Source organism: Ascaphus truei, chromosome 7, assembly GCF_040206685.1.
Source record: "Ascaphus truei isolate aAscTru1 chromosome 7, aAscTru1.hap1, whole genome shotgun sequence".
In the NCBI taxonomy this organism is placed as follows: domain Eukaryota; kingdom Metazoa; phylum Chordata; class Amphibia; order Anura; family Ascaphidae; genus Ascaphus; species Ascaphus truei.
In genome coordinates this window covers 20,824,163-20,848,487 of record NC_134489.1, presented here as the reverse complement: position 1 = coordinate 20,848,487, position 24,325 = coordinate 20,824,163, and the positions used below count along the sequence as shown (strand labels likewise).

Sequence of the window (24,325 nt, the reverse complement as noted above, 5' to 3'; positions counted from 1 at the left end):
ATTCATATTTATTCATGGAACTGTAGTGGCGAGAGTTTGTGAACCCCTTAGGATTTTCACATATTTCAAACCTAAAATGTTATTAGATCTTAGTTTGTCATAATAATAGATCAAAATAACCTGCTCAAACACATGACACAAAAACTTGATACTTTTTCAACATTTATTTATCCAAAAATGATTGAACATTCAATATCCATGTGTGAAAAAGTATGTGAATCTTTAGATTCAGTACCTGGTGGCACCCCCTTGAGCAGCAATGACTGCAACTAAGCGTTTCCTATAACTGCTGGTCAGTCTCACATCGGTTTTGAGGAATTTTGGCCCATTCCTCCTTATGGAACTGCTTCAACTCAGTGACATTTGAGGTCTTCCTTGCATGGACAGCTCACTTAAGGTTCTGCCACAAAATTTTGATGGGGTTTAGGACCGGGCTCTGACTAGGCCATTCTAAAATGCAGAATTTCTTCTTCTGCAGCAGCCATTCTTTTGCTTGTGTGTTAAGATCATTGTCTTGCTGCATGACCCACTTTCACTTCAGCTTCAGTTCACAGATGGATGGCCTGACATTCTCCTCTAAAATCTTCTGATACATTGCAGAATTCATGGTTGTGTCAATGATGGCAAGCCATCCAGGTCCTGAGGCAGAAAAGTAGCCCCAAACTATCACACTCCCACCATCATACTTGACAGTTGGGATGCGATTCTTCTGTTCAAATGCAGTGTTTGGTTTTCACCAAACATAACGTTTCTCATTGAGGACAAAAAGTTCCACCTTTGACTTGTCTGTCCAGAGAACATTGTTCCAGAAATGTTGTGAATCATCAATGTGCTCTTTGGCGAACTTCAGATAGGCAGCAATGTTCTTTTTAGAGAGCAGTGGTTTCCTCCTGGCTATCCTTCCATGAACACCATTCTTGTTCAGTTTTTTCCTAATAGTTGAGTCATGAACACTCACATCAGCCAAAGCGAGAGTGGCCTGTAAATCCTTGGATGTTACCCTGGGGTTCTTTGTGACTTCCTGGGTGATTTGCTGGTTAGCTCTTTGAGAGATTTTGATAGAATGACCGCTCCTGGGTAGAGTGACTGTGGGCTTGAACTTTCTCCATTTGTAGACTATCTGCCCCAAATCGTTAGAAATGGTTTTGTAACCCTTTCTAGACTGATGAGAATCAATAACTGATTTTCTGAGGTCCTCAGAGATTTCTTTTGATTGCGACATGACTTGTTTCCACACACCTGTATGGTGAAGACCAAACTCCCAAAGTTTCTGATCTTTATATACGTGGGCCCTTCCAAACTCCCACCTGAAGATCTACCCAATTATTTAAACACCTGATTTTAATTATCCCCTTTAATTTGGCTGATAAAACCAGGGCTTTTGGAAAAATGTTTTCCGTAATTATCATTGGGTTTCACAACCTTTTTCTCGCCACTGTATATCACGATTAAATAATTTATTAGATCTCTATAAATGATGACACTTTAAATAGTTTACTTCATCATAGCACTGGTGGAAGTCCCGACTAAGACATCTTTTTAGAACACTTGCATCCGTAGTACCTGGAAGATCATTGGCAAGGCCTTCATTCAGTATTGCAGTAACAAGGGCTCAAGAAAATGATGATATATATATACACTGAATATACTGTAGGGCTGTGTTTTTTTCCTAAAAATGTTCTCGTATTATATGTGCAGCCTAACACCTTTTTATTTTCATGTAGAACACCTTCAAAATTTTATGGTCGTATTACAGTATGTGCGAGGCCGTACTATATCGGGCCAATACTGGGTGTATATATATATATATATATATATATATATATATATATATATATATATATATACTGTACATACATATAGATACAGATATATATGTGAGCAGAGATAGCTCCATCTAACTTGGTAGTCTTTACTCTCTACTAGTACATACCAGCCAATCGGCTCCAGTTTGGTATATACTAGATTGACATATCAAGATACCACAAGCTGACCTGTCTCTATTTTCTACTAGTATACCAGTCAATAAGTGCCAGTTGGGATAACAACGTTAGGTTATGGTTGCTGGGGGTATACTTGTAAGGAATCGGGAACACGTCCTTTGCGACGTGTTCCCTCCTTACCTGTCTTATCTCAGACCTCCGCTCTGGTACCAGTGCGTGCGCGCACCCCACGCTCTGCTTGCAGAGCGCACGCGCAGCTCTTCTAGAGTGGCACAGAGCTTAGCTCCATCCCCTTGGACGCGCCGTGCACACGTGATGACGTATATCGTTCCCCAGCTGCGTGGCAAGTACTTGTTTAGCCCCCTTGTCTCCTGCAGCCAATCCTTGCCTCCACGGAGGCCGCGCCTCTGTTCCGCCTCCTTTGCTACTGGTTCCTGTGTGCTACTTAAACCCTGCAGTTCCTCTCATACCTTGCTGAGCATAACTCCTTGTAGCCTTGAGCTCCACGTCCCTTGTGCCATGCTCCTTGTCCTGTGGTTTCTTGCAGTTAACCCTTCGTGTACCGTGTTCTCTGGCTATTGAACCCGGCTTACCCTTGACTCTGCTGATCTCTCCAACCCAGACCACGGCTATACGGAATTCAACGATTCTGATCTCTCCAACCCCAGACCACGGCTAACAGACTTTGACTATTCTGAACTCTATACTCCAAGACCTCTGCAAGTATCGACTAACCCTCTCTCCAACCCAGACCCGGCTACGTTTGACAATCCGCCTGCCAGCCACGCTTCCGCTGCTGTGGGTGTGTTGTTTGCTACTTGCCCACCTCAGTACCGGGGTCCTGTCTTGCTCGTGGGCAGCGCAAGCGTTACAATACTAGGTTGGCATTCAGATGCCACCATCTGACCTGTCTCTACACTCTACTAAATTACAAATATATATATATATATATAAAATCAGCCAATCAGTTCCATTTGGGTAAACTTAACATAAAAGCATAACATCATTTAGAGTTCATCTTTGAGGCATTCCATTTTATTTTTTTGTTTTTACATTTATTTTAATTCTAAAGTAAAAGTTTTTTCCCGTCAAAAGACAATTTTGTGCATTTATTAGATTGGGTCGGGCAGCATGTCAGTCAGACCCTTTCCCTACGGTAAATCATGAAGCTCTACTCAGATTCTTTCTGACATGGGTAATAAACCTAGTAGCAGTGGAAGCAGCAGTTAAACTATGCTGTGGATGTGGGCAAGCCAGAGTCCTCTAAAACATCGGCCTCAAAACTTTTGCCTCAAGAGGACCGGTAAAATAACCAAAATAAAATTGGCGGACCGATTATATAGTACTAGGGCTGACAATTTAAACATGCTATCATATGTAGAAATAAAAAAAGACAATCAAATAAAGAAAGTTTTACATTCACTCAACCCCCCTTCTTCACACTAAATCCCCATTTTCACACTCAATCATCCCCCCCCCCACACACACTCACACACTCAATCACCACACTCTAGGGTTGGGCGATAAAAAAAAACTCTCACGATAACACTATCAATAGATTTATCGCGATAAGGATATATATATATTATATATATATATATCGCAATAAATATTTGTTAAAATAAAAGTCCAAAAATGTTCCAGTAAATCTAAATAAAATGTGTTTTCAAAATAAATACATCTACTGTAATGATGAAAAAGGGTACAGCAGCCACAGTGGGATAGAGAGAATAACAACATGCATACTGTATGGTGCCCTCTATTTAGCAATGCACCAAGTGCTCTATTTCCCTTGATTCTAACAAAATCAAAGTGGCAAGAGTGGCATCAGTGTAGATCCCATCATTGTCGGAATTGGAACCTCAGTCAGAGGAAGAATAGCAGAAGGATGTGCTTGTTTCTGCTGTTAGAGGTTGTGGTACGACAAGGGAATTCTCTGTCACTGCAAAGCAGTGTGAGTACTTTACGCCTGATGAGCTAGAGATGTAGCAAACCTTAACGTTGGCGTGTCCGCGGCCCTGTCTGTTCCTGCGGCAAAAAATGCCGAACGTGCGCGTGTACGTCGGGTAGCAGGCAGTGTGAGCTAGCCCTTACTACATCCGCAGTGGAAACCATCATCATTGAAGAATAGCAAAGTTATCAGGATAAAGCAAGGCGGCCACCACCAGTCAAACAGCATATTTGTATAAAAAAAAATCAAACAAATCTCTCCTATCTACTATGTATTATACTCTGATCCTGTCTACAGAGTAGGCACACGGAAAGTCAGCAGAGGCAGGAAACTATCACCTTGGAACTTCCACAATGTTACGGCACAGGCAGAGATCTCATCTCCTTGTTATCCCACCACACCACAAAGTTCCAACAAAGGACAGAGCGGGTAATAGCGGGATTTCCCACCAGCATCAGAATCCTTTACTAGAAGTTTGAAACATCTATTAAGCTATACTTGTACAAACAAGAGTACCATGTTTTCCGATCATTTTGGTGTGACCTATGATTACTTTTGTTTAGTTTGCCAAAGAGGAATAAGATATTGAAAACGTTTGCACCGTTTTTCAAGCTACACTTGTTAGTTTCCCAATTCTTTATTTTCTTAAATGATTTTCTACCTCTTTGTAAACATGTTTTATGCTTTACAATGTTGTTTTAGCATTTTCCTGCCTATTATTTTTCAATATACAGCTCAACCCCCTTATAACGCTGTGCTTGGGGTCCAAAGAATCACATCGCGTTATAAGCGGTTCGCATTAGAAATGTATGCATTGTACAATAAAGTATTTAATATACCAATAATCGTGTTGTAAAGTATTCATAAATATGAAAATTGGAAGCCACGCTTGCTACGCGTTATAAGCGGATTCGCGTTGTAACGGATCGCGTTATAACGGGGTTGAGCTTTATTAAATAACAAAAGCAACAAAAATACAGTTTTGGCAAAACCAAAATACGGAAAATATTTTAGAACCAAAACCCCAGTCCTTGTTGGTTCTGTACTATATAAACGCAAGGAAGGAATCTTTGGCTTTGTATTTACTGGTTCCCATACACGATTATTGTTTTCCTTTCCCCGACATGGATGGTGCAAAAACCTGCTGCACTCTTGGAACAAAAAACATTACAACTCGGGGTCAGTGAAGCCACTAACCAAAAATCTTAGACACGGTCAAGAAGAACAAACAACAATTCTTCATATAATGTTTGCCTGATGTATATTTCATTTATCACTTTAATAATATCACTCCCATTGGTGGAAACACAGAATCTTTATCCAATCAGAATGAGGAAAACATGAAGGTGATTCATTATATAAATCGCACTTGCTCATAAAATATGCAAACAATAGTTTTGATAAATGTATGTCCATGCACAAACACACACACATGCATGCACAAACACACGCACATGCACGCACACACACGTAAATTCAGACATTGGCCCTTGAAATGATGAGTCACGACAAAGACAATTTATCTCCCCAAGACCCCATTAACGTCAACCAGATCATGAGTGGGCGATTATATGTCTATAATGTATATGTTCATATATCTAAAGAAGGTACTGTAACTTAATGTTCCAGAAAACTCCAGTTTGAATGAAGTTATCATTTCTACCCAATAGTGTGTTGCCTTCATTTTGACAAACTATAATTATCTTGATATGAACCAATTACCTGCAACATGTCACTAGCAAATGATTTATGCATGAATTATAATAGAGAGTTTTGGGAACTCGGTTGCCTTGTTACAAATCAACCGATTATTCAAATAGCAGTTTAATTCCTAATGATTGCACTGCAGAAAGCCCCAGCACTGAAAGGGTCAAAAGCATTGACCGAGACCCGAGTACATAAGAACGTTTGTGCTCCTTTTGGCCCAGGAATTCTAATTAAACATGCTGATTAGAAAGTTGGCCACAAGTTTGATAACTTTTAATGTGGCAATTAAAGAAAGGATGGTACTTAGAGGCAAAGCAGAGTGAACTGAAAATGTGATCTTTTCCAATTGTAGTTTAGGTTAATTACACATGGTGGAACACAGATACAGCCAGGAAAAATAGCAGGTACTTTGTATCATAAATCCAAGCACACAATACCATACGTACATATATTAATGATTCCCAGAGAGATGAATAGCTGGGCAGACATGCAATCGTACAAAATAGTATATATAGATATAGTCAATCCAAACACGCAAAGTTCAGAGGTTTTACAAGGTCAAATACTATCTGGTGAACATTATCATTTTGGCTCGAGGGCAATGGCTTGATTACGGGTATTGATACATTCTGGGATGAAAACATTGGAGCTCTCTTGTTGGTATGTGACCTTACTAAACCTTTGAATTTGACATATTTGTTTTTGCCATGTTATAATGAAGATTTCTGTTGACTTTGTATCGCTTCAATGACCCCGTATCCCTCCATTGACATGCCTTGTGTACGATGGGATATCTACTGTAATTACTGTATGCACTATAAATGCGGCAATACAATGGCTTTTTTTCATTTGTTTTTACACGTGTTCGTTATTTTTTTACACAGGATTGAAGCAGGGGATCTCCGGAGCTGAACCCCATTAATTTCAGCTATGGTGACCCCCTGCCTGCTTCCAGAGATTCTTACCTCCATAGGGTTGCCGGTAGCCACTCTGCTACCAGGGTTCATGTAATGGCGGGGTTCAAAGCTTCACGCCCTGCAGACCACTAGGAAGCTGCGATGTCATCAGGTTTGGTTTCCTATTGGCCCGCATGGCGCAGGAGCTCTAAACTTTGCCACGATACCGGCATCCCCTTTGGAGGTCTGTATCTCAGGGAAGAAGGGGGTCGCCGGAGCTGAAATGAATGGGATTCAGCTCTGGAGACCCCCTGCTTCAATCCTGTAAAAACAAAAAAGTGCTTGGATTGCTCCTTTAAGATTCTGAAGAAGCGGTTTCTAAACAAGGCATTGACTTTTTACTGCTGTTGAATCTTATTCACTGTCTGCATATGTATTGTACACAATTTTACAGTGGGGTAAAGTTAGTACTTAGTCTTAGAGGAGGTTAGGACGCCTCTCTTTATAATAAGTATGTTAAAGAACAGCTTTTCCATTTTTAATACTCTATCCCAAGTTAAACTTGCAGCAACTGAAGCGTTTATTTTAATTTAGGACCATGAGGCAGCTGTGGTGGTTGTGCAGTGGAAATGTAGAGGTTTAATTATTCATTGCATGGACAAAGCTTAAACTGAAAAACAGATTTGTTTTTAGGATTATATTCCAATGAGCAAAAAGCTAGTTGCATTTTTTTTCTTTTTTTTTTTTAATAAAACCAATTAACTGCTTAAATGATCTGAAATAAGCATTGAACAAAATAAAGAATAAAACATTCACAAAAATAAGATAAAATAAAAAGTGGAAAACCCAATTGGTTGCCGATTTTTTTATTTTTTTTATTATTACTTCCTGGAGATATTACAATTGATAATACCATTCACATTCTTACTCTAGTTCACTGCCCACAATGATTGGCTAGAAGGGATACTTTTATTTATACCCTAGGAGCCTAATTTAGACTTTAGAAGTAGTTGTCAAAATAGTGTTGGTGCACAAAAGTTGCAAACAACTGGTTTTAAATGATTCTAATGAGGTCTTAGATTAGTGCTATGTGAGACGCAGTTTTTTTTAATGGTTTGCACAATTATACATCTGTGCAATCATTACATCTGCATAACATTTGCTCTTGAGCACTAACGCGTGCGCTCACCACGAACAAGGCGGGACCCCGGTACTGAGGTGGGAAAGTATATAGTATGCCACCCACAGCAGCGGAGGCGCGCCTGGAGAGTGGATAGTCAAGGTCGCCAGGTCGGGATTTGAGAAGATAGTCTTGATACTTGCTAGGTCGGAGGTCGGAGCAAGGAGAGTAGTAGGTGTCTGGGGTGCCGTGTCTAAAGGTAGGAGCCGGTAGGATAGTAGTTTGTTCGAGTGCCGTGGTCAGGGATGGAGATGTACGGAAGGTCAGAGGCAAGCCGGGGTTAGTATCCAGAGAAGGGTCCGCAGTCAAGCCGGGTCGGTATCCAGAGATAAATGAAGGGATGTGACCAATGTGACCAATGAGAAAGGGAGGTGGAGCGGAGGAGCGGCCTCTGCGGAGGCAGGGATAGCCTGGGAGGTGCAGGAGACAGGTGGGAGTGATAATGAAGGTTGACCCGCAGCTGGGGAGCGGTGTACGCGTGTCACGTCTGCGCGCCGCGTGTGGCGAACATGCGTTGCAAGCAGGGGGCGGTGCCAAGGTCTGTGAAAACATTGAAAGTTCTCCATGGGCGCGCGTGCTCTGTCAGAAGCGCAGAGGTTTCTGGAGCAACAGGAAAGGAGGGAACACGCCGCGGGGGACGTGCTCCCCGATTCCTTACAAGCACACATCCTTAAAAACTTTCATTTTAGGGGACCGACCTCAGTCTCCAACAACTGAGCTTTGCAGAAGGGAACTCTGCAGCCAGTAGTTCGATCATTGGAGCGATAGCTGCTCTAATGAGTATTTTAAGTTCTAGATCAGCATGCATAAGCACCACAATTAGCAAAATGAGGCGAGGTGTTACTATGTACCTCTGGAGTATCTTCTCAAGAAGCAGGCCTAATATATTAACTGTAGCTCTAAAAATTATTTACCTTCTGCAGCAATATGGTCTATTCTCAAGAATAGGAAGCATTCGTCTTTGCATCGATAAAGAAGCAATCCTAGAAAATGGGTGTTGCAAATGCTGGGTTCTTATAGTGTAGTCTGATTACCACCTTGGTATCATAGGCTCATCATTTGGATGGGTTCTTAAATTAAGAACAGCCATTAATCCAACTCAAAAGTGGATGCTTATATAAGACAGGTGCAATTTGTCATGTGAACATCAACATTGAGCCAATTTAAAAACAATTAGGGCTAGACACATCTCTGCTCAAGTCGTCAGGTTAACGAGCCCCATGCAAACCATATGTTGCACCTATTTGTGGCTGATTTGAAATAAGGATCTTATTTTTACGAGGCGCAAACCACCATTTAACGTCTGCACAATGAGTTTGTACTAAGACTTTACTGTCATTATCGAACTCTAAAACCGCTTGTAGGTTTCCAGATGGCATGGGGGTTGTATAATATCGACTTTTCTTGTATGGCACGAAAAGACCAAAAACACCAACATGTTAGTGAAACTATAACTACAATGAAATTAAGAAAATAGCTGATTCACCGACTTTTACAGGTTGTGGTTACTTGATTGGCAAAATGTGCTGCGATTGTTTGGAGACTTCAAATATTTTCTCGCACACATTACCATCTACAAAGGCATCCTATTTGGGCAATTAAAAGATTTCATATCTACAATTCGGCATGGCCTGTATAACTGGTAGACCTAAGCACTGTCGGTTCATAGGGAATTATTTTAGAATAATTGGTCAATTGCAAAGCAAACCTTTCTTGTGCTGCTGAATGAGACCAAAAGCACTGAACAGTTGCAACTTTCAGCAGAGTGGATTGGATCAGCTGCCATATGTTGACCTTTAAATAAACCACATTTCTATTCACCATGGAATGGAATTACAACAATAAATGAAAACAATTCAGTGACAGAAGCTACAGCAGGTGTTGACGCCTCTGGTTTAACTCTTTACACATCAACCGAAGCAACCAGAGGTTTTAAGTTCCCATCTCGCTTTGCTACATTCTGCTGATATCGGGTAAAAGCTCAGTGTATGGATGGCTTACCATTCTGGCGTCCCATAGAGACAAGGTCTTGTCCGCAGAGCTGGTGAGGACAATGTTAGAATATGGGAGGAACTCAATACTGTTCACAGAGTCCACATGGCCTCGCATGGTATATCTGCATCTCTCACTGCAGGGAGCAATAGAAAAAAAAAGCCAGAAGGTTATTTCCTATACTTATACCCACAGGGATAACTACAGGGGTTTGCATTAACATTTAGGTCAGTAGGTTAAAGTCATACAATGCTCTGAAGATTTTCTACTGAGAATTAGTAAAGGTTATTTTCTTAAGCCAATTTCACTGAAGCTTGCAATTAATTTCTAGCCAGACAATACAACATTTCTCAATATTCACAGGGAATTACTTGTTTATTTCTGGTATCATCCCATAGATAATTTATTGGCTTTTGATGATCAAATTACAACGATGACAGTAGATAGAGTTAGAAAATTAAAATCCAAAATGAATATCCAGAAACGAGCATGTAAGGGGTTAATACATTTTTTTTTTCATATCAATATTTCAGCTAATTGGTATTCCATTGCTGGGCAGAAGAGATATTTCAGCTGGTTAGGTTGCCTTCTTTCCTGTTTGCGTATCACTCAAGCTCTGTAGAAACGTGTAACTCTGCTTTAAATAACACGTCCCAGATGAATTTTCTGCAGAGCCACAAGATGTAATTACAAATTCACACCCTTGCATGTCAACAGGGAAAGCCGAGCAAACTGTACATAAGTCACTAGCTTAAGGTGATTGACTTACGGGATAGACAAGTGGGCTGCAGGAAGACTTGGGTGAGATTAATTAGCTGTCACAACAGGAAGGACTAGTTGGGATGCTGTAGCAATGTGAAAATGGACTAAAGTAATGGAACATGACAGGCTGTGTGTTAAAGAGACAATCTGAACATATCCATAAAGAGAGTAACCTCATATTTAGCCATTTAACAAAGACAAAATGGATCTCGGTCCAATATTTTCCTGTGCTTAAACTGATAGTGTTCTTTGCATCATGTTTTCAGCTGCGCATTGTTCATAAAATATCCTCCTTCTTGCCCTTCCTTTTGCTCTCACACACACTCTTACAGTATGTGTCATTATGGAAGAATGAATCACTTTTCCTGATTTCTATAGTCTTTAAAGTCGCTTGCCCATCCTAGAGAAGATTTGAATCCCATTCATGTAAATAGAGCTGAACTCTTTTCCAGGCTTGGGCAGCTGCTTCACAGCATTTTGAAGAAGGACAGAAAAAAGGAGAGACGGTGATAGAGGACCCGTACCATCACAGAAGATTTGCGTTTATGGTGCACACCTGGGCAATTACAACGTAGCTTTTAATAAGTTAAATTAAAAAAGGATGGCAAATAATAAGTGAAGTGATACACTCGTGTAATATACTTTATTACTTATGCCAAAGTTAAAAAACCAGGATAAGTGCAGAGCTCAGGTTATCCAACGGGAAATACGTACTGGCTAATAAGTCTCTGTTAATACACTGTGACCAGCTAGGTAAGTAACCTGTATGCCAATTATTTTAATAGAAACAAGGGCAAAGATATAAATATAATTTGAATAAGGACCTTACATTGTCTCTGAAGAGCACATTTTTTAAAACATCTACTTCTCCAGTGACCCATGTTTTGCAATCCAATGTGAATAAATGGTCATGACAACAATTCTGCACTGGTTACAGAATACTCTGACAAACACATTTCACTTACCAAACAGGAACTAAAATATCAGTTTTGGTATAAATAAGTTTAATTTAAGTTTTATGCTGTCCTATGAGAATACTGTTTCAAATATATGATAATTAATCCCTCTTTGACATTATACCTGTGTTTATTGCTTACAGTATATGCTTAATTATTTGCTTTATCCCACACTTGGGCCACATTTACAAAGCGGTCTTGTGCAATAAGACCTCTTCTGCTGCTGGAAGACACCCTATGGTCTATTCAAGAAAATTGGATTTAAAGTGTCTTCCAATGCCGGAGGACGTAGAAGATTCCTTAGGAATATGGGCCCTTATCTCTTTCTGAGGAGTCTGAAATATATATATATTATTTACTATGAAAAACTCTGTCTTATCTTTCATTCTTTTTATTCTTTCCTTTCTACTCTTTTCTTTTCCTTCCCTCCCCTCCTTATTTCCTTTCTTTTTTTACTTTGTTCTTAATCTTTCCCTCTGTCACAACATCTCTGCAGATAGGATGAATTGTTCCTCTCTCTCACCTGACCTAAGTAACCCAGTCTGCCAGAAATATTATGTGGGGGAGATTCCCCTCTGCAAGAAAGGGTGGGTTTCAGTCTTCCACAGTTGTCTGAAGCTCAGTCACCTGACTATCAGAATGGTAAATGAAATGTGTCAGGTAACTTAGAGAGCAGGAGATGGGACAATCATTCCACTTGATTTGGAGCGAGAGATGGAGAAATAAATAAATCAATATTTCCCATCAGAATTTCATATCATTAAGATAGACCTTGGCTTATAAATGTTTCAATATGGTCATTCTTTTCTTTTACGTACATTTTCTTAAACATTCCTCCTGTAAATGGAATGCATAGTTGGGATGCTTTAATTTTAATATAATATTGTGTAAGGGAATGCTACAGTGTATTTGGTGATAAGGGCCATAGAATTGCACACAAAACAAAATAAATTGCAAACAAAATGATAACTAAAAAAAGAGAAAAATGCACTAAAAAATAACGTACAAATCCATAAGAAAGCGGTAGATGGGCAGACAGCTCACACAGAGCCCCCAATGTTTAGGTATAAAGGGAACGTCTGACATTTATTTAAACAAAACATGCTGATTAAGAACAAAAATAACCAAATTGCCAGAGTTTTATGAGTTTCAATCTAAAGGATAGTTGATTTCCAATTGAGCAAATAGTTAAGAAAACAAGAAATTCCGGCGTGCCCAAGACTCAGAGCTGAGATGTCACGAGCCAGCTCAGCTCCGAGGGACCAAGGCACAGAAACACTGCTAAACAACCATCCCTAGCACCAGATCCCGAGGTGGTGATCCCCACACAGGTCCCCAGCCCCGCAGGCAGGTGTGGAGGTGCTCCTGTCTTGGATCGTCGCCCGGGAGTCCCCGTTCGGCCCGCAAGACTTTTCTCCCTACTGACCTGAGTGGAGAGCAAGATGGTCGACGGACGCCCATAGCCCCCCCAAGCCCACAATTCCGCAAGCATCTAGGATCAAGCAACCAGGCCCGAATCGGAGGGGATGTGCGCTACCGGCTCTGCCGGGGAGGGCAGAAGGTGCCCGATACCGCCGGGAGCGGGTAAGAGGGGGGGGAGGGCGCCCCGGCTAACAGTGCAATCAGCAGGGTGGCGCAGCAGGGAAGCCCGGACATTGGCGGGGACCGAGGCGGAGTGGCACAGGGAGGAGGGGGCGGCCAACAAAGAATAGGAGCCCCTGTACCGTTGCGGTTGTGCGCCTATCGCCACTGATCGGCGGCTGTGAGGGAGAACCTTACACAGCAGGGGGATGGCCATCTTAAAGCTGAACACCACAAGTCTAAGCAAGAGACGCGAGTCTGCCCCTATCTCCCTTTGCAGTGCTAAGATCTACCAGAGACCCAAATTGAGTGCCCAATCTCAGCAGAGCCCCCCCATCCCTATCAAAAAAAGAAAGCTCAGAGCCCTGCAAGGAGTGAAAAAGTCTGCTGCGGAGGGCCATTAAGACCCTGCAAGAGCCAAATAGCCGTAGCGGTCAGGGCAGAGCTACAGCGGCCTGTGGACTTCTCCACCCTTGAAGTTTTACCTCTGGGCAGAGACTCTCTGCAAGCCCACAAGGAACAATACCACACCCTAAAATGGCCACGTGCTCTCCTGAGAAGCTATTCATAGCTGCTGTGTAAACCACCTATACTCCACAGCCGCAAAAGAACAAATAGAACAATGCTGGGTTGGCTGGTCACATCCTCACATGTCCCAAATCCCCCACATCTCAAGTGCATCTAAAAAAAATTATGTAACAGCGGACTACCCATGTGAAGGGGTGCAAGAGTGGTACTGGCATAAATGAAAAAGTGAGACACGGGCCTTCCCGGTAGACTCTAAATAAAACGGATAAATAAATACTACAATAGCGAATAGAGACTGACTCAACTCTACTCCCTCACGAAGACCCAAGACATGGCCCCACCAAAAAAAGCTAAAGATACCGGAAGCCTCTTCATTTTTCAAAATAAAGAACGCGACGCCTAAACCCTTAGACAAAGAAAGGGAAACACAATCGCAGGACCGAGAGGAAACCGAATCAGGCTCAGACACCGACCAAGGTTAAAATATCAGAAACGACCTGAAGGTCTGGGTTAAAGAGATCAAACAGACGTTCCACAAAGAACTGCAGAGCGTGATGAAAAGTCTATGATCAGAAATAGCGGAACGCACCACAGGTCTAGAAGAAGCCAAGGAGGCCATCACCGAAAAGCAGGTGGAGGCAGACTTGGACACAGCCCAAATGAAAGACTAGATATCCCGACTCCACGATGCTCAAGAGGAGGCCGAGAACAGATCTAGGAGGAATAATGTCAGGATTCGAAACGTCCCAGACTCAGTCCCTATGGAAGAAATCAAATCCTATCTGTACAGACTTATCCAAAATAAACTCCCAGAAGCTACCAACACCAAGCTGGACTGGACAAAGCCCATAGAATCTATAGACCAAAAGAATTGGACATAATTACAAGACTCCACTATTTCTCGACCAAAGAAGAAATTATTAACAAGACCAGTGATTTTTTTCAAAGACACTGAAATATAGATTTTCTCGTACCTGGAACCAATAACGCTAGCCAAAAGACGTGAGCTCAGGGAAATAATGGGCAATCAACGCAGTAAAGATATCAGATATCGCTGGGGTTTCCCTTTTCGTCAGCAGGCATCATATAAAGGCAAGCATGCCACCATCAGAAGCCCGGAGGAGGGCCCGGCATTTATCACCGTACTAGGTCTAGAGGTCCGGCGGAGCCGACTAAGGATGCAGCAAGAGCCCGTACGCAACCGAGACAGGTTCAATGGACTAGAGTGCCGGCAACCCAGTGTTACTAACACTAAGGGATTTACATCAAAGACTGTCCAGGGCTCGCTGGCGTATGAACAATCTCGTACTTAGGATACCTGAGTCTAAAATTTTTATAGGAGCAGCTATACGAGATTTTAAACTAAATGACAACAGGCAGGTGGGAGACAGTATTCTATGAGCCGCCCATAAGGCTACTTTAGGAGGTAAAATAATTAGTATTGCTGCACACAGAAAAAAAGAGAGAAATAAGAGAATAAAAAGACTAAATGACAGTATTCAGGTAAATGAGGAGAGCTTTCAGCACAACCCAACAAAATACATCAGTACGAAAATAGATAAAGATAGAGCTTTCAGCACAACCCAACAGATGAAATCAGAACAAAAATAGATAAAGATAGATTTTGGTGATAAGGGCCATAGAATTGCACACAAAACAAAATAAATTGCAAACAAAATGATAACTAAAAATATATTGAACTTAAACGTAAACCTGAACTTAAAAATATATTGATAGAGGACACTGAGAAAGCAATGCGGTGGACCAGCCAGATTTTCTACGAGAAAGGTAACAAAGCAGATAGCTATCTAGCTGCAAAACTTCGTAACAAGACGACAAGCCTTGATATCTATAGCATAAACAATAGCTAGGACGAGTTGACATATAACCCAGCCAAAAATCAACAAAGAATTTGTGTTATACGGTACTATAGTAATTTATATAATCTGACAAGTCCGAACCAAGTTCCTACAGATTTAGTACCAAAATTAGATGAATAAATAAAAACAACAAGACTACCTAAATTAGACGAGAATGAGGACAGTCACCTGGGAGTTCCAATAACAGCAGAGGAGATGTTTGAAACTATTAAATCTCTCAAAAATTCTAAGGCCCTGGGCCCGGGCGGCTTCTCCAACCTCTATTTCAAAAAGTTTGAGCCTACACTGAAACCATATCTGGTCAGGAGGTTCAACAAAACTGCCAAATGACTTATCAGAAGCCTCAATTATTGTAATACCAAAAGAAGGGAAAGATCCCACGATCTGCCCTAGCTATAGACTGTGGCAGGACGGCCTCGCAGCAGGGTCAGTAAGACGCTAGACGCTGTGTAAAGCTTTAACTGTATTGGTTTATTAACCACAAACAAATAAACATAATGGGTACTGTCCCTTTAAATCATAATAAAATATAGGAAATTAACACCTATTCCCTCTAGGGAAAGCTAACTACACCATAGCTTTCGCCCTCACTAACTGCCTGGCCAGCTACAGTAAGCTGGTTCCCAAGCCAAAACATGCCTTGGCATATGGAACAAGGTAACACAGTCTCTGCATCTTAACTGTCAGTCCTTGTCTTTATCCTGGGTGTGATTCCCAGCTGGACCCCACAGGCCTGCTTCTTTCAGTCCTACGGTCCATAACAGCCAGACTCTCCCCGGCTAGGAGAACTTTCACTTCCCATCTCTCTGTGGAGTAAAGCAGTCTCGCAGCATAGAAGCTTCCTGTGTCTTTTAAAACACTTCCTTGTTTCACTGAGGAGCCCAGCTCCTGATTAATCAGTTTTCAGCTGTTGCTCTTTCTCTCTGTGGACTGGCTGCAGCGCCTCTCAATTCACTGTTCCAGCCTACTGAGTCAGTGACTCTGTCACAAGACCTGATAAACAAGGATAAACAGTTGTTCGCAAAAATTTTGGCGTCTAGGTTGAACAAGGTATTAAATTCTCGGATCCACCCAGACCAAGTGGGCTTCAGATAATATACGCAGAATTATTGATATTATATATAACGGCAATACGAATCGACGTCCCACATTGGTTCTGGGGCTCGATGCAGAAAAAGCATTTGATAGGGTGGCCTGGCCGTTCATGTTTCGGGTGCTCAGAGAGGTAGGTCTACACGAAAATGTTATCAATGGTATTAAAGCATTATATTCTAGCCCAACAGCCATGGTACGCACTTCAGGGTATATATCACCCCCATTTAAAATCTCCAATGGAACCAGACAGGGATGCCCACTGTCTCCCCTGCTATTCGCTATTTGTATTGAAGTTCTGGCTTCGAAAATAGGATCGAACCTAGAAATACAGGGTGTTCCCATAGGAGACAAAGTATACAAAGTATCCCTCTTTGCGGACGATAGTTTACTCTCTCTGACTAACCCAGACTCATCTTTAAAAAGTTTGTTTGACACACTCGACGAATTCGGCAAATTCTCAAATTTTAAAGTCAATCATACCAAATTAGAGGCCATACGTCGACATATACCCATAGAATTAGAGAACCATCTGAAAAAGAAATTTCCTATAAAATGGAAAACTGACAAGTTAAAATATTTAGGAGTGTTTATCACAAAAACATACGAGGATATCTACAGTGCGAACTACCCAAATCTTCTCAAGACTGAAAAACAGATCTGACGAGTTGGTCAGGGTACCAGAGTTAAAATTAACCTATTACCTAGATTACTGTATCTATTCCAAGTACTACCAGTAACAGTACCAGTATATGTTATTAGAGACATGGAGAGAGGGATAGCTACATTTATCTGGAACGGCAGGAAACCCATAATCAAGAAAAAGTGGATGATGCATCCCTAACACAGGGAGGTCTAGGATAGCCATATCTAGCTAAATATTACAAAGCAGCGAGGCTGAGTCCACTAATTTATAGGTCTGCAACCCCGGGCACTAAACCGTGGGTGGATATTGAGAGATCGGAAGCCCGGACCTCAGACATGGGGTCCCTTTTGTGGATAAAGAAGGAATGTAGGCCAATGTATTACAATGATCAATCACCCTGTCTTAACACACTCTTTTTACATTTGGGACAAAAAACGTAAATATTAACAGATCTCGTCCATTCCCTCGCCTCTGACACCGATTAGATTAAATCCTGAGTTGCCCCCAACATACCACTCAAATGTTTTCAAGAGATGGGACAAAAAGGGGCTATCTTCTATCGGATATATGCAGAAGGGAGGCAGGATTAAGTCATTCTCTGAATTAAAAGGAGAGTACGGTATCCCGAAAACGCAATTATTTCAACATACAGTATGCAGCTCAAACATTATCTCGCCTCGATACAGCCACACGATATTTGAAATAGACCCCTCACTACTTTTGAAAACCTGTTTTAGCTAGGTGAAAATCATAAAGGAACAATTGCTCAATTTGATCAGATTCTAATACAACACTACAGAGGGAAAACAAGTAAAAACATCTCAGACTGGGAAAGTGATATAGGTCATTCTCTTGTAGACGGGGAATGGGAGGAAATATATGAAAGAATAGCCAGAGCATCTCGCTGCTCAGCGGTTAGAGAAATGAATTTAAAAGTCCTACATAGATGATACTACACCCCGGCACGTCTTCACACATTCTTCCCATTAACCTCTTCTACGTGTTGGCGGAATTGCGGACAAATAGGCACGTTCAAGCATATAAGGTGGTCCTGTCCCAAGTCATTCTTTTCTGGGGAAAGATTAGAAGATTAATAAAAGGGGTAATAGGATAAGATCTGACTTGGGATATGGAAACTGTGCTTCTATTAAAACCAATAGAGGGCCTGGAGAGGAAGGCAGATCATATAACAACACAAATTCTGTCGGCAGCCAAAGTAATGATCGCAAAATATTGGAAGCAGAATGACCCCCCACCCATTACAACTGTAAAACACAAAATGAATCATATAATGACTATGGACAGACTAACTAGCCTAATCCACGATAGATAGAACACATTTCTGACAACCTGGGAACTCTGGGAGGCATATGTATGGAAAAATTCAACTTGACTTAGACCGAGAGACTGGCCGTTATCTACCACGACGGCTTAGAAAGTAATATGAGTCTTTGTAAATGTACAATTGATTTTAGGCTCCCTGTGTGGAGACCAATCTGGATGCTTCCCCCTATCCTTCCCCACCCACCCCCCTTTTTATTTTCTGTATACCCCCCCCTCTCCTCTTTTACGTTTGCAAAAAAATAATAAAATATAAGTTAGAAAAAAAAAGAAAACAAGGAATTCCAAATAATGCCATTTTAATGCAGTAATGTGTGGATTAAGTGGGTCAGAGCTGACGTGCTTGAGGTATTTATATACTTGTGCATGACCTTTTCATATATCACATCAAACTGATACTGTATGGTTTTGTAATGCAGATATGGATAGGAAGAGAAGCTAGAAGCATCAGATTTTTTGTCCAGTGGGCACTGGGTATGTGACACGCATGTGGCTGTTGCTAAACCTTCAATTGTTGGCCTGTAATAGAATTTCCTAACTCAAATGTCATCATTCTCTTGTCGCATCTCTAAGCCTCTTATCGGAAATGCAGTTCACTTTTGATGGAATTACCAGATGAACTTGTAAGATGGATTGCAAGCTGTTCCGAATGTCTAAACATTCGTTTTTACATTGTCTCAAAAATAGACATCAGACCGTAGCAGACATGTATAAAACCACATCTACGGTGTATTTACTCTTTAATATGGAATGGTAGAGGAAAGGAATGGTCTCCTTGCAGTGGTGATTTGGGGCAGAATACAAGGCAATAGAAAATGCATTATCACAAGTGAGCATAAAGGTGTATAAAACAACAAAAAAACAAGAAGTGATGTTCAACAAAAATTGGCAAAAAGAATTGGCCACATAATCTTTATCTTTGATCATTTCTGCATTGCAGGCATGTACTGTACTATATAACTTTTCTTTTTGATAGAGGTGACAACAGATCCATGTCATTTGTTAACTTCTTGTTTGTGCCTAGTAACTAAAACACTAATATTAATAATATTTTAGTCCCTTAGATGACATTTTGAATTGTTCCTCTCATGTAGTGTACATCTGTGTCGCCCCAAAGGCGGACAGCCTTTGGTGCAGCTGAAGGGTAGCTAAAGGATTTGAGCCTTTTGCTGATGTTTGGTGTTGTTAAAGCTTCTCTATTTCAATCTGAAACTCACCAGCCCTTTCATCCCCTGTACCCAAATTTCCTACTCTATCTGTCCATGAAATGTCTGTGAATTGACTGTATGACCCTGTTCAGTTAATGTAACCATGTATTGTTATAACTGTGCCCAGGACATACTTAAAAATGAGAGGTAACTCTCAATGTCTTACTTCCTGGTAAAACATTTTATAAATAAATGTATATTTTTCAATATAATGAGACCGTTTTAGCTTGGAGAATTAAACATTTTAAAGGGGTACTTTTCCTGTACAGTTAGATAAAAATAAAACAAGAGCAATATTTTCAAGAATTTAGAAACAAGTGTTATATATATATATATATATATATATATATACCAAGAAAACTAAATCCAACCCCAGCCCCAAAACTTTCTAAGATCCATGGGTGCACAAGCCGGCTTAAAACATTAAAATGCCAACTTGTTTTATGTGGTTATAAATACACCCTATCATGTCTTTATATTTTATTACAGCTACTTTATTCCCGGGCAGCCTCACATATGACACGTCCAATCATTCATGCTATGAATATAAACCCAGCTGTATTCCACTAGGGAGAAAAAGAAAAGAAAAAAGAAAAGAAAAAAGCCTTTCAGCTTTAATGACCTGACATTTTCCTTTTCTTTGCTTTAGCCGTTATTACAATAAAATGAAGTAGGTGGTGGTTACATATTATGACTAAGTGAGGGTGTTTATTGCGGTGATTGAAGGAGACAAAGAACCCATCTGCACATCTCCCAACTTGCTTCACTCATCCAGTTTTGGAGGACCTGTGGAAGACATGCAAATGGACGGCCTCTTTGTCTTTGTTGCTCTTTGAAATGTAGAGGGTTTTGTCAATTTTTTTTAAACACACCATAACTTTAAAGCAGCAAAGTCCTCCCCCCCCCCCCAGGATTGAAGCAGGGGTTTCCAGAGCTGAACCCCACTAATTTCCGCTCTGGAAACCCCTTGCTTCCGGAGATACTTACCACCGTAGCAGGTGCCGGTAGCTGTTCTGCTTGGCTACCAGGGCTCACGTCATGTTCGCTGTTCAAAGCTCTCGCGCCCTGCGGGCCAATAGAAAGATGTGACGTCATCAGGTTTGGCTTCCTATTGGCCCGCGTGATGAGGGAGTTTTAAACTTTAAAGCCCAGCTTGCTCAGCCAGAGCGGCTACCAGCACTTTTTACGGAAGCAAGTATCTCTGGAAGCAGGGGGTCCCTAAAGCTCCGGTGACCCCCGATTCAATGCTGGGAATGTTAAAAAAAAAAAAAACAAAACAAAAAAAAGCTTGGATTGCTCCTTTAATGTGTATAGGAGAAAAAGTACTGTAAACATTGTACACTGGGCTTTGTATCAAAAAACTACCAGCTGCCAAACTGGGGCAAAAAGTTGCCCCAGACTCGCCAAACTAAAAGATGCATTCAATATCAATGAGCTTTTTTTGTTTCATAAATCTTATGCCATCTTCAAGTATTTAAAGTTTTATAGCTGACAAACTACCGTATTGGCATGAATATAGTGCTATGTTTTTTTCCTAAAAATGTCCTTCTGAAAACTGTACTCGTATTATACAGTACTAGCTTTTGTGCCCGGCTTCGCCCCGGGGAATGTAATATTGAATACGTGTCCCTCCCCCCCTCCCCCCTGCTGCTGGCACATCTCCCCGGGCCCCCTCCTCCCCCCCCTGCCCCCACCCCCGCTGCTGGATGTAGTGCGGGTGAGATTTGTCTCTGTCTGTGTGTGCCTGTGTGTCTGTGTGTGTGTCTCCCCCGCTGCTAGAACATGACCCGCCCGTTGGTACATCTCCCCCCGCTGCCGGCACATGCCCCCCCCCCGCCCTGCTGGTACATCTCCCCCTGCTAGCTAGCACATTTCCCCCCCCCCCTTCCCGCTGGCACATCTCCCCCGCACATCTGACATCACACACAGCCCCGATCCAGGCAAGGACATGCCCCCCCCCCTTAGTAGCCACGCCCCCCCCCCGCCCCTTGTTCCTGCTCTAACAGATTTGCTGGACAGCCGAGGGAAACTTAGAATGTCCATAATTTGGGAGGTGAGTCACATTGGAAGCTCAAAATAGTTGCGTTGACCTACAAATCCGCAGCAGAATGTACAGTGACGGTCTCGTGGTGCTACGTGGTGCCGTTTCTAAGATATCAATGCTTCAGACATACAAACAAACAAACAGACGGAATCCAACTTAGAATTATAGTATAGATGCACAGCCAAACACCTATTTTTTTCTTGTAGAACACCTTAAAAAAAACTTTAGGGTCATATTATGTGCGAGGCCATACTATATGCGGGCCAATAAGGTCATTCAAACATAGCAACCACAATTTTAGAATGGTGCAGCTTCTTAACTTTTATATCCTAATAACCTGTTGTTATGGTCAGCAACAGGTTATTGGGATATTAAAGCTAAAGTAAGTTGTAACAAAGTTTTTGTTTTTCATTAGCTTCAAAAGTGGATGGCATATTGTCACAATTCTAGGACCAAAACAGTGTGACTGGCATAGTACACTCAGACAACAGGCTTGGATACATAAGAATGACGGCAAACCAAATAAACAAAGGGTGCTATCAAAGAGTCTTGTTTATATCCTTAAAGTTGGTACGGCCATAACTCCATACAATGCTACAGCAGCACTGAAGATATTATTAAGTCATGCTTTGCCATGATACTGCATACACTACCAAATAATTCAGTCCACATTGAACTGAATAATTTGGTAGTGTATGCAGTATCTGCATTCTAATAAATTGTGTTAGCACGTGTGAGCATTATTTACTGCTTGAGTATCTCAGATTCCGAGGACCTCAGACATCAGTAATTCCTCTAATGGCTTAATGAGATGCCGGTTCTCAGTCAACCGGACCAGATGATTTGATAGTGATTTAAGGCATTGGATAATGATTTCAAGTATTTAGTGGACACGGAGGTAGGAATTTTTTTTTTTGTTTTAGCATCTGACTTTCTAAGTACTGCAGGACACTGCATTCCTTTTCACATCAGTCATTAGCTTCACACACCGGGCTGGCTCCCTTCTGTGCTAATTGTACACTGCTAGATGAAGAATTCTAGGCATTGTAAGGCTGTCGTAAATTAGCTTAAAGACTTAATTCAAGCGCAGTGTTTTTAACAAAAGCTTGTTTACATTTCCCGCTTGGCAGTAATCTTAAAATGTATGTTTTACACATGAACAAATTGACTATCCTAACACGCCGTGCTAGAAATACTTAACTATACGCGGGATATACTCACACTCACTATCTTCGCAGTTCACACTCACTGTGCTTATACTCCAGACTATTCTTACCCTCCACATTATCATCACACTCAATATCCCAGTAAATGGCCTACTTCCCTCTATACCCATAACAACAAACAGATACGGGGGGCACGGTGGGAGAGACAGACATGGGGGGCACGGAGGGAGAGACAGACATGGGGGGCATGGAGGGAGAGACAGACATGGGGGGCATGGAAGGAGAAACAGACATGGGGGGGCATAGAGCGAGAGACAGACATGGGGGGCACAGAGGAAGAGACAGACATGGGGGGGCACAGAGTTAGACAGATATGGGGGGCATGGAGCGAGAGACATTGGAGGGGCACAGATCGAGAGCCAGGCATGGGGGAGTATGGAGGGAGAGAAACATGGGGGGCACGGAGGGAGAGCAAGACATGGGGGCATGGAGGGGGAGACAGAGATGGCGGGCACGGAGCAAGAGAGAGACATGGGGGGGCACAGAGTGAGATACAAACATAGGAGGGCACGGAGCAAGAGGCAGACATGGGGGGTTACAGAGCAAGAGACAGACATGGGGGGGCATGGAGCGAGAGAGACATGGGGGGACACGGAGCGAGAGAGAAATGGGGGGGGGCACAGAGCAAGAAACAGACATGGGGGGGGAACGGAGTGAGAGACATACATGGGGGGCATGGAGGGAGAGAAACATGGGGTGCATGGAGCATACATGGGGGGACACGGAGCGAGAGAGAAATGGGGGGGCACAGAGCAAGAGACAGACATGGGGTGCATGGAGCGAGAGACTGACATGGGGAGGCACAAAGCGTGAGACAGACATGAGGGGCACAGAGGGTGACTGATGTGAAAAGGAATGCAGTGTCCTGCAGTACATAGAAAGTCAGATGCTAAAAAAAAAAATTAAAAAAAATCCTACCTCCGTGTCCACTAAATACTTGAAATCATTATCCAATGCCTTAAATCCATGCCCCCACGGAGCGAGAGACAGATAATGGGGCACGGATCAAGATACAAACATGGGGGGCACACAGGAAGAGACAGACATGGGAGGGCACGGAGCGAGAGACAGAGGCAAATAAACAGCTCCAGTTTTAGTCACAGAACAACTGTATTGTCCTGTATGGTATTTTGTTAGTGCGTATGAATACAGTACATACACTACTATTTATGTAGGGAAAAAGTTATTGGAACTTTGTGGTAGAAAAATACATTTATCTACTCACATTCCTAATAATGTTATGATCCCACCTGATGAAAAGTCCATATGGGACCTGAAACGTTGTCTTTTCACTGTTCTTGGCTGTCACATTAAATGGAAAATTGCATTATGAATTTGTGAGTAGAGCTCTACTTTGTATCTCTGTCTTAGAGGAGACCTGTACTATGAAGA

General features: G+C 41.9%; 1 protein-coding gene across 4 annotated transcripts in view; it reads right to left on the bottom strand.

The window, feature by feature from the left end:
• Positions 1 to 24,325, bottom strand: part of SPAG16 (sperm associated antigen 16) — a 543,868-nt gene that overhangs the window by 173,493 nt on the left and 346,050 nt on the right. For all 4 annotated transcript variants that reach the window (XM_075607226.1, XM_075607225.1, XM_075607227.1 and 1 more), the window contains one exon: positions 9,679 to 9,805. In XM_075607226.1, coding sequence (XP_075463341.1) covers positions 9,679 to 9,805 — 127 coding nt within the window. The remainder of the gene's footprint in view (positions 1 to 9,678; positions 9,806 to 24,325) is intronic.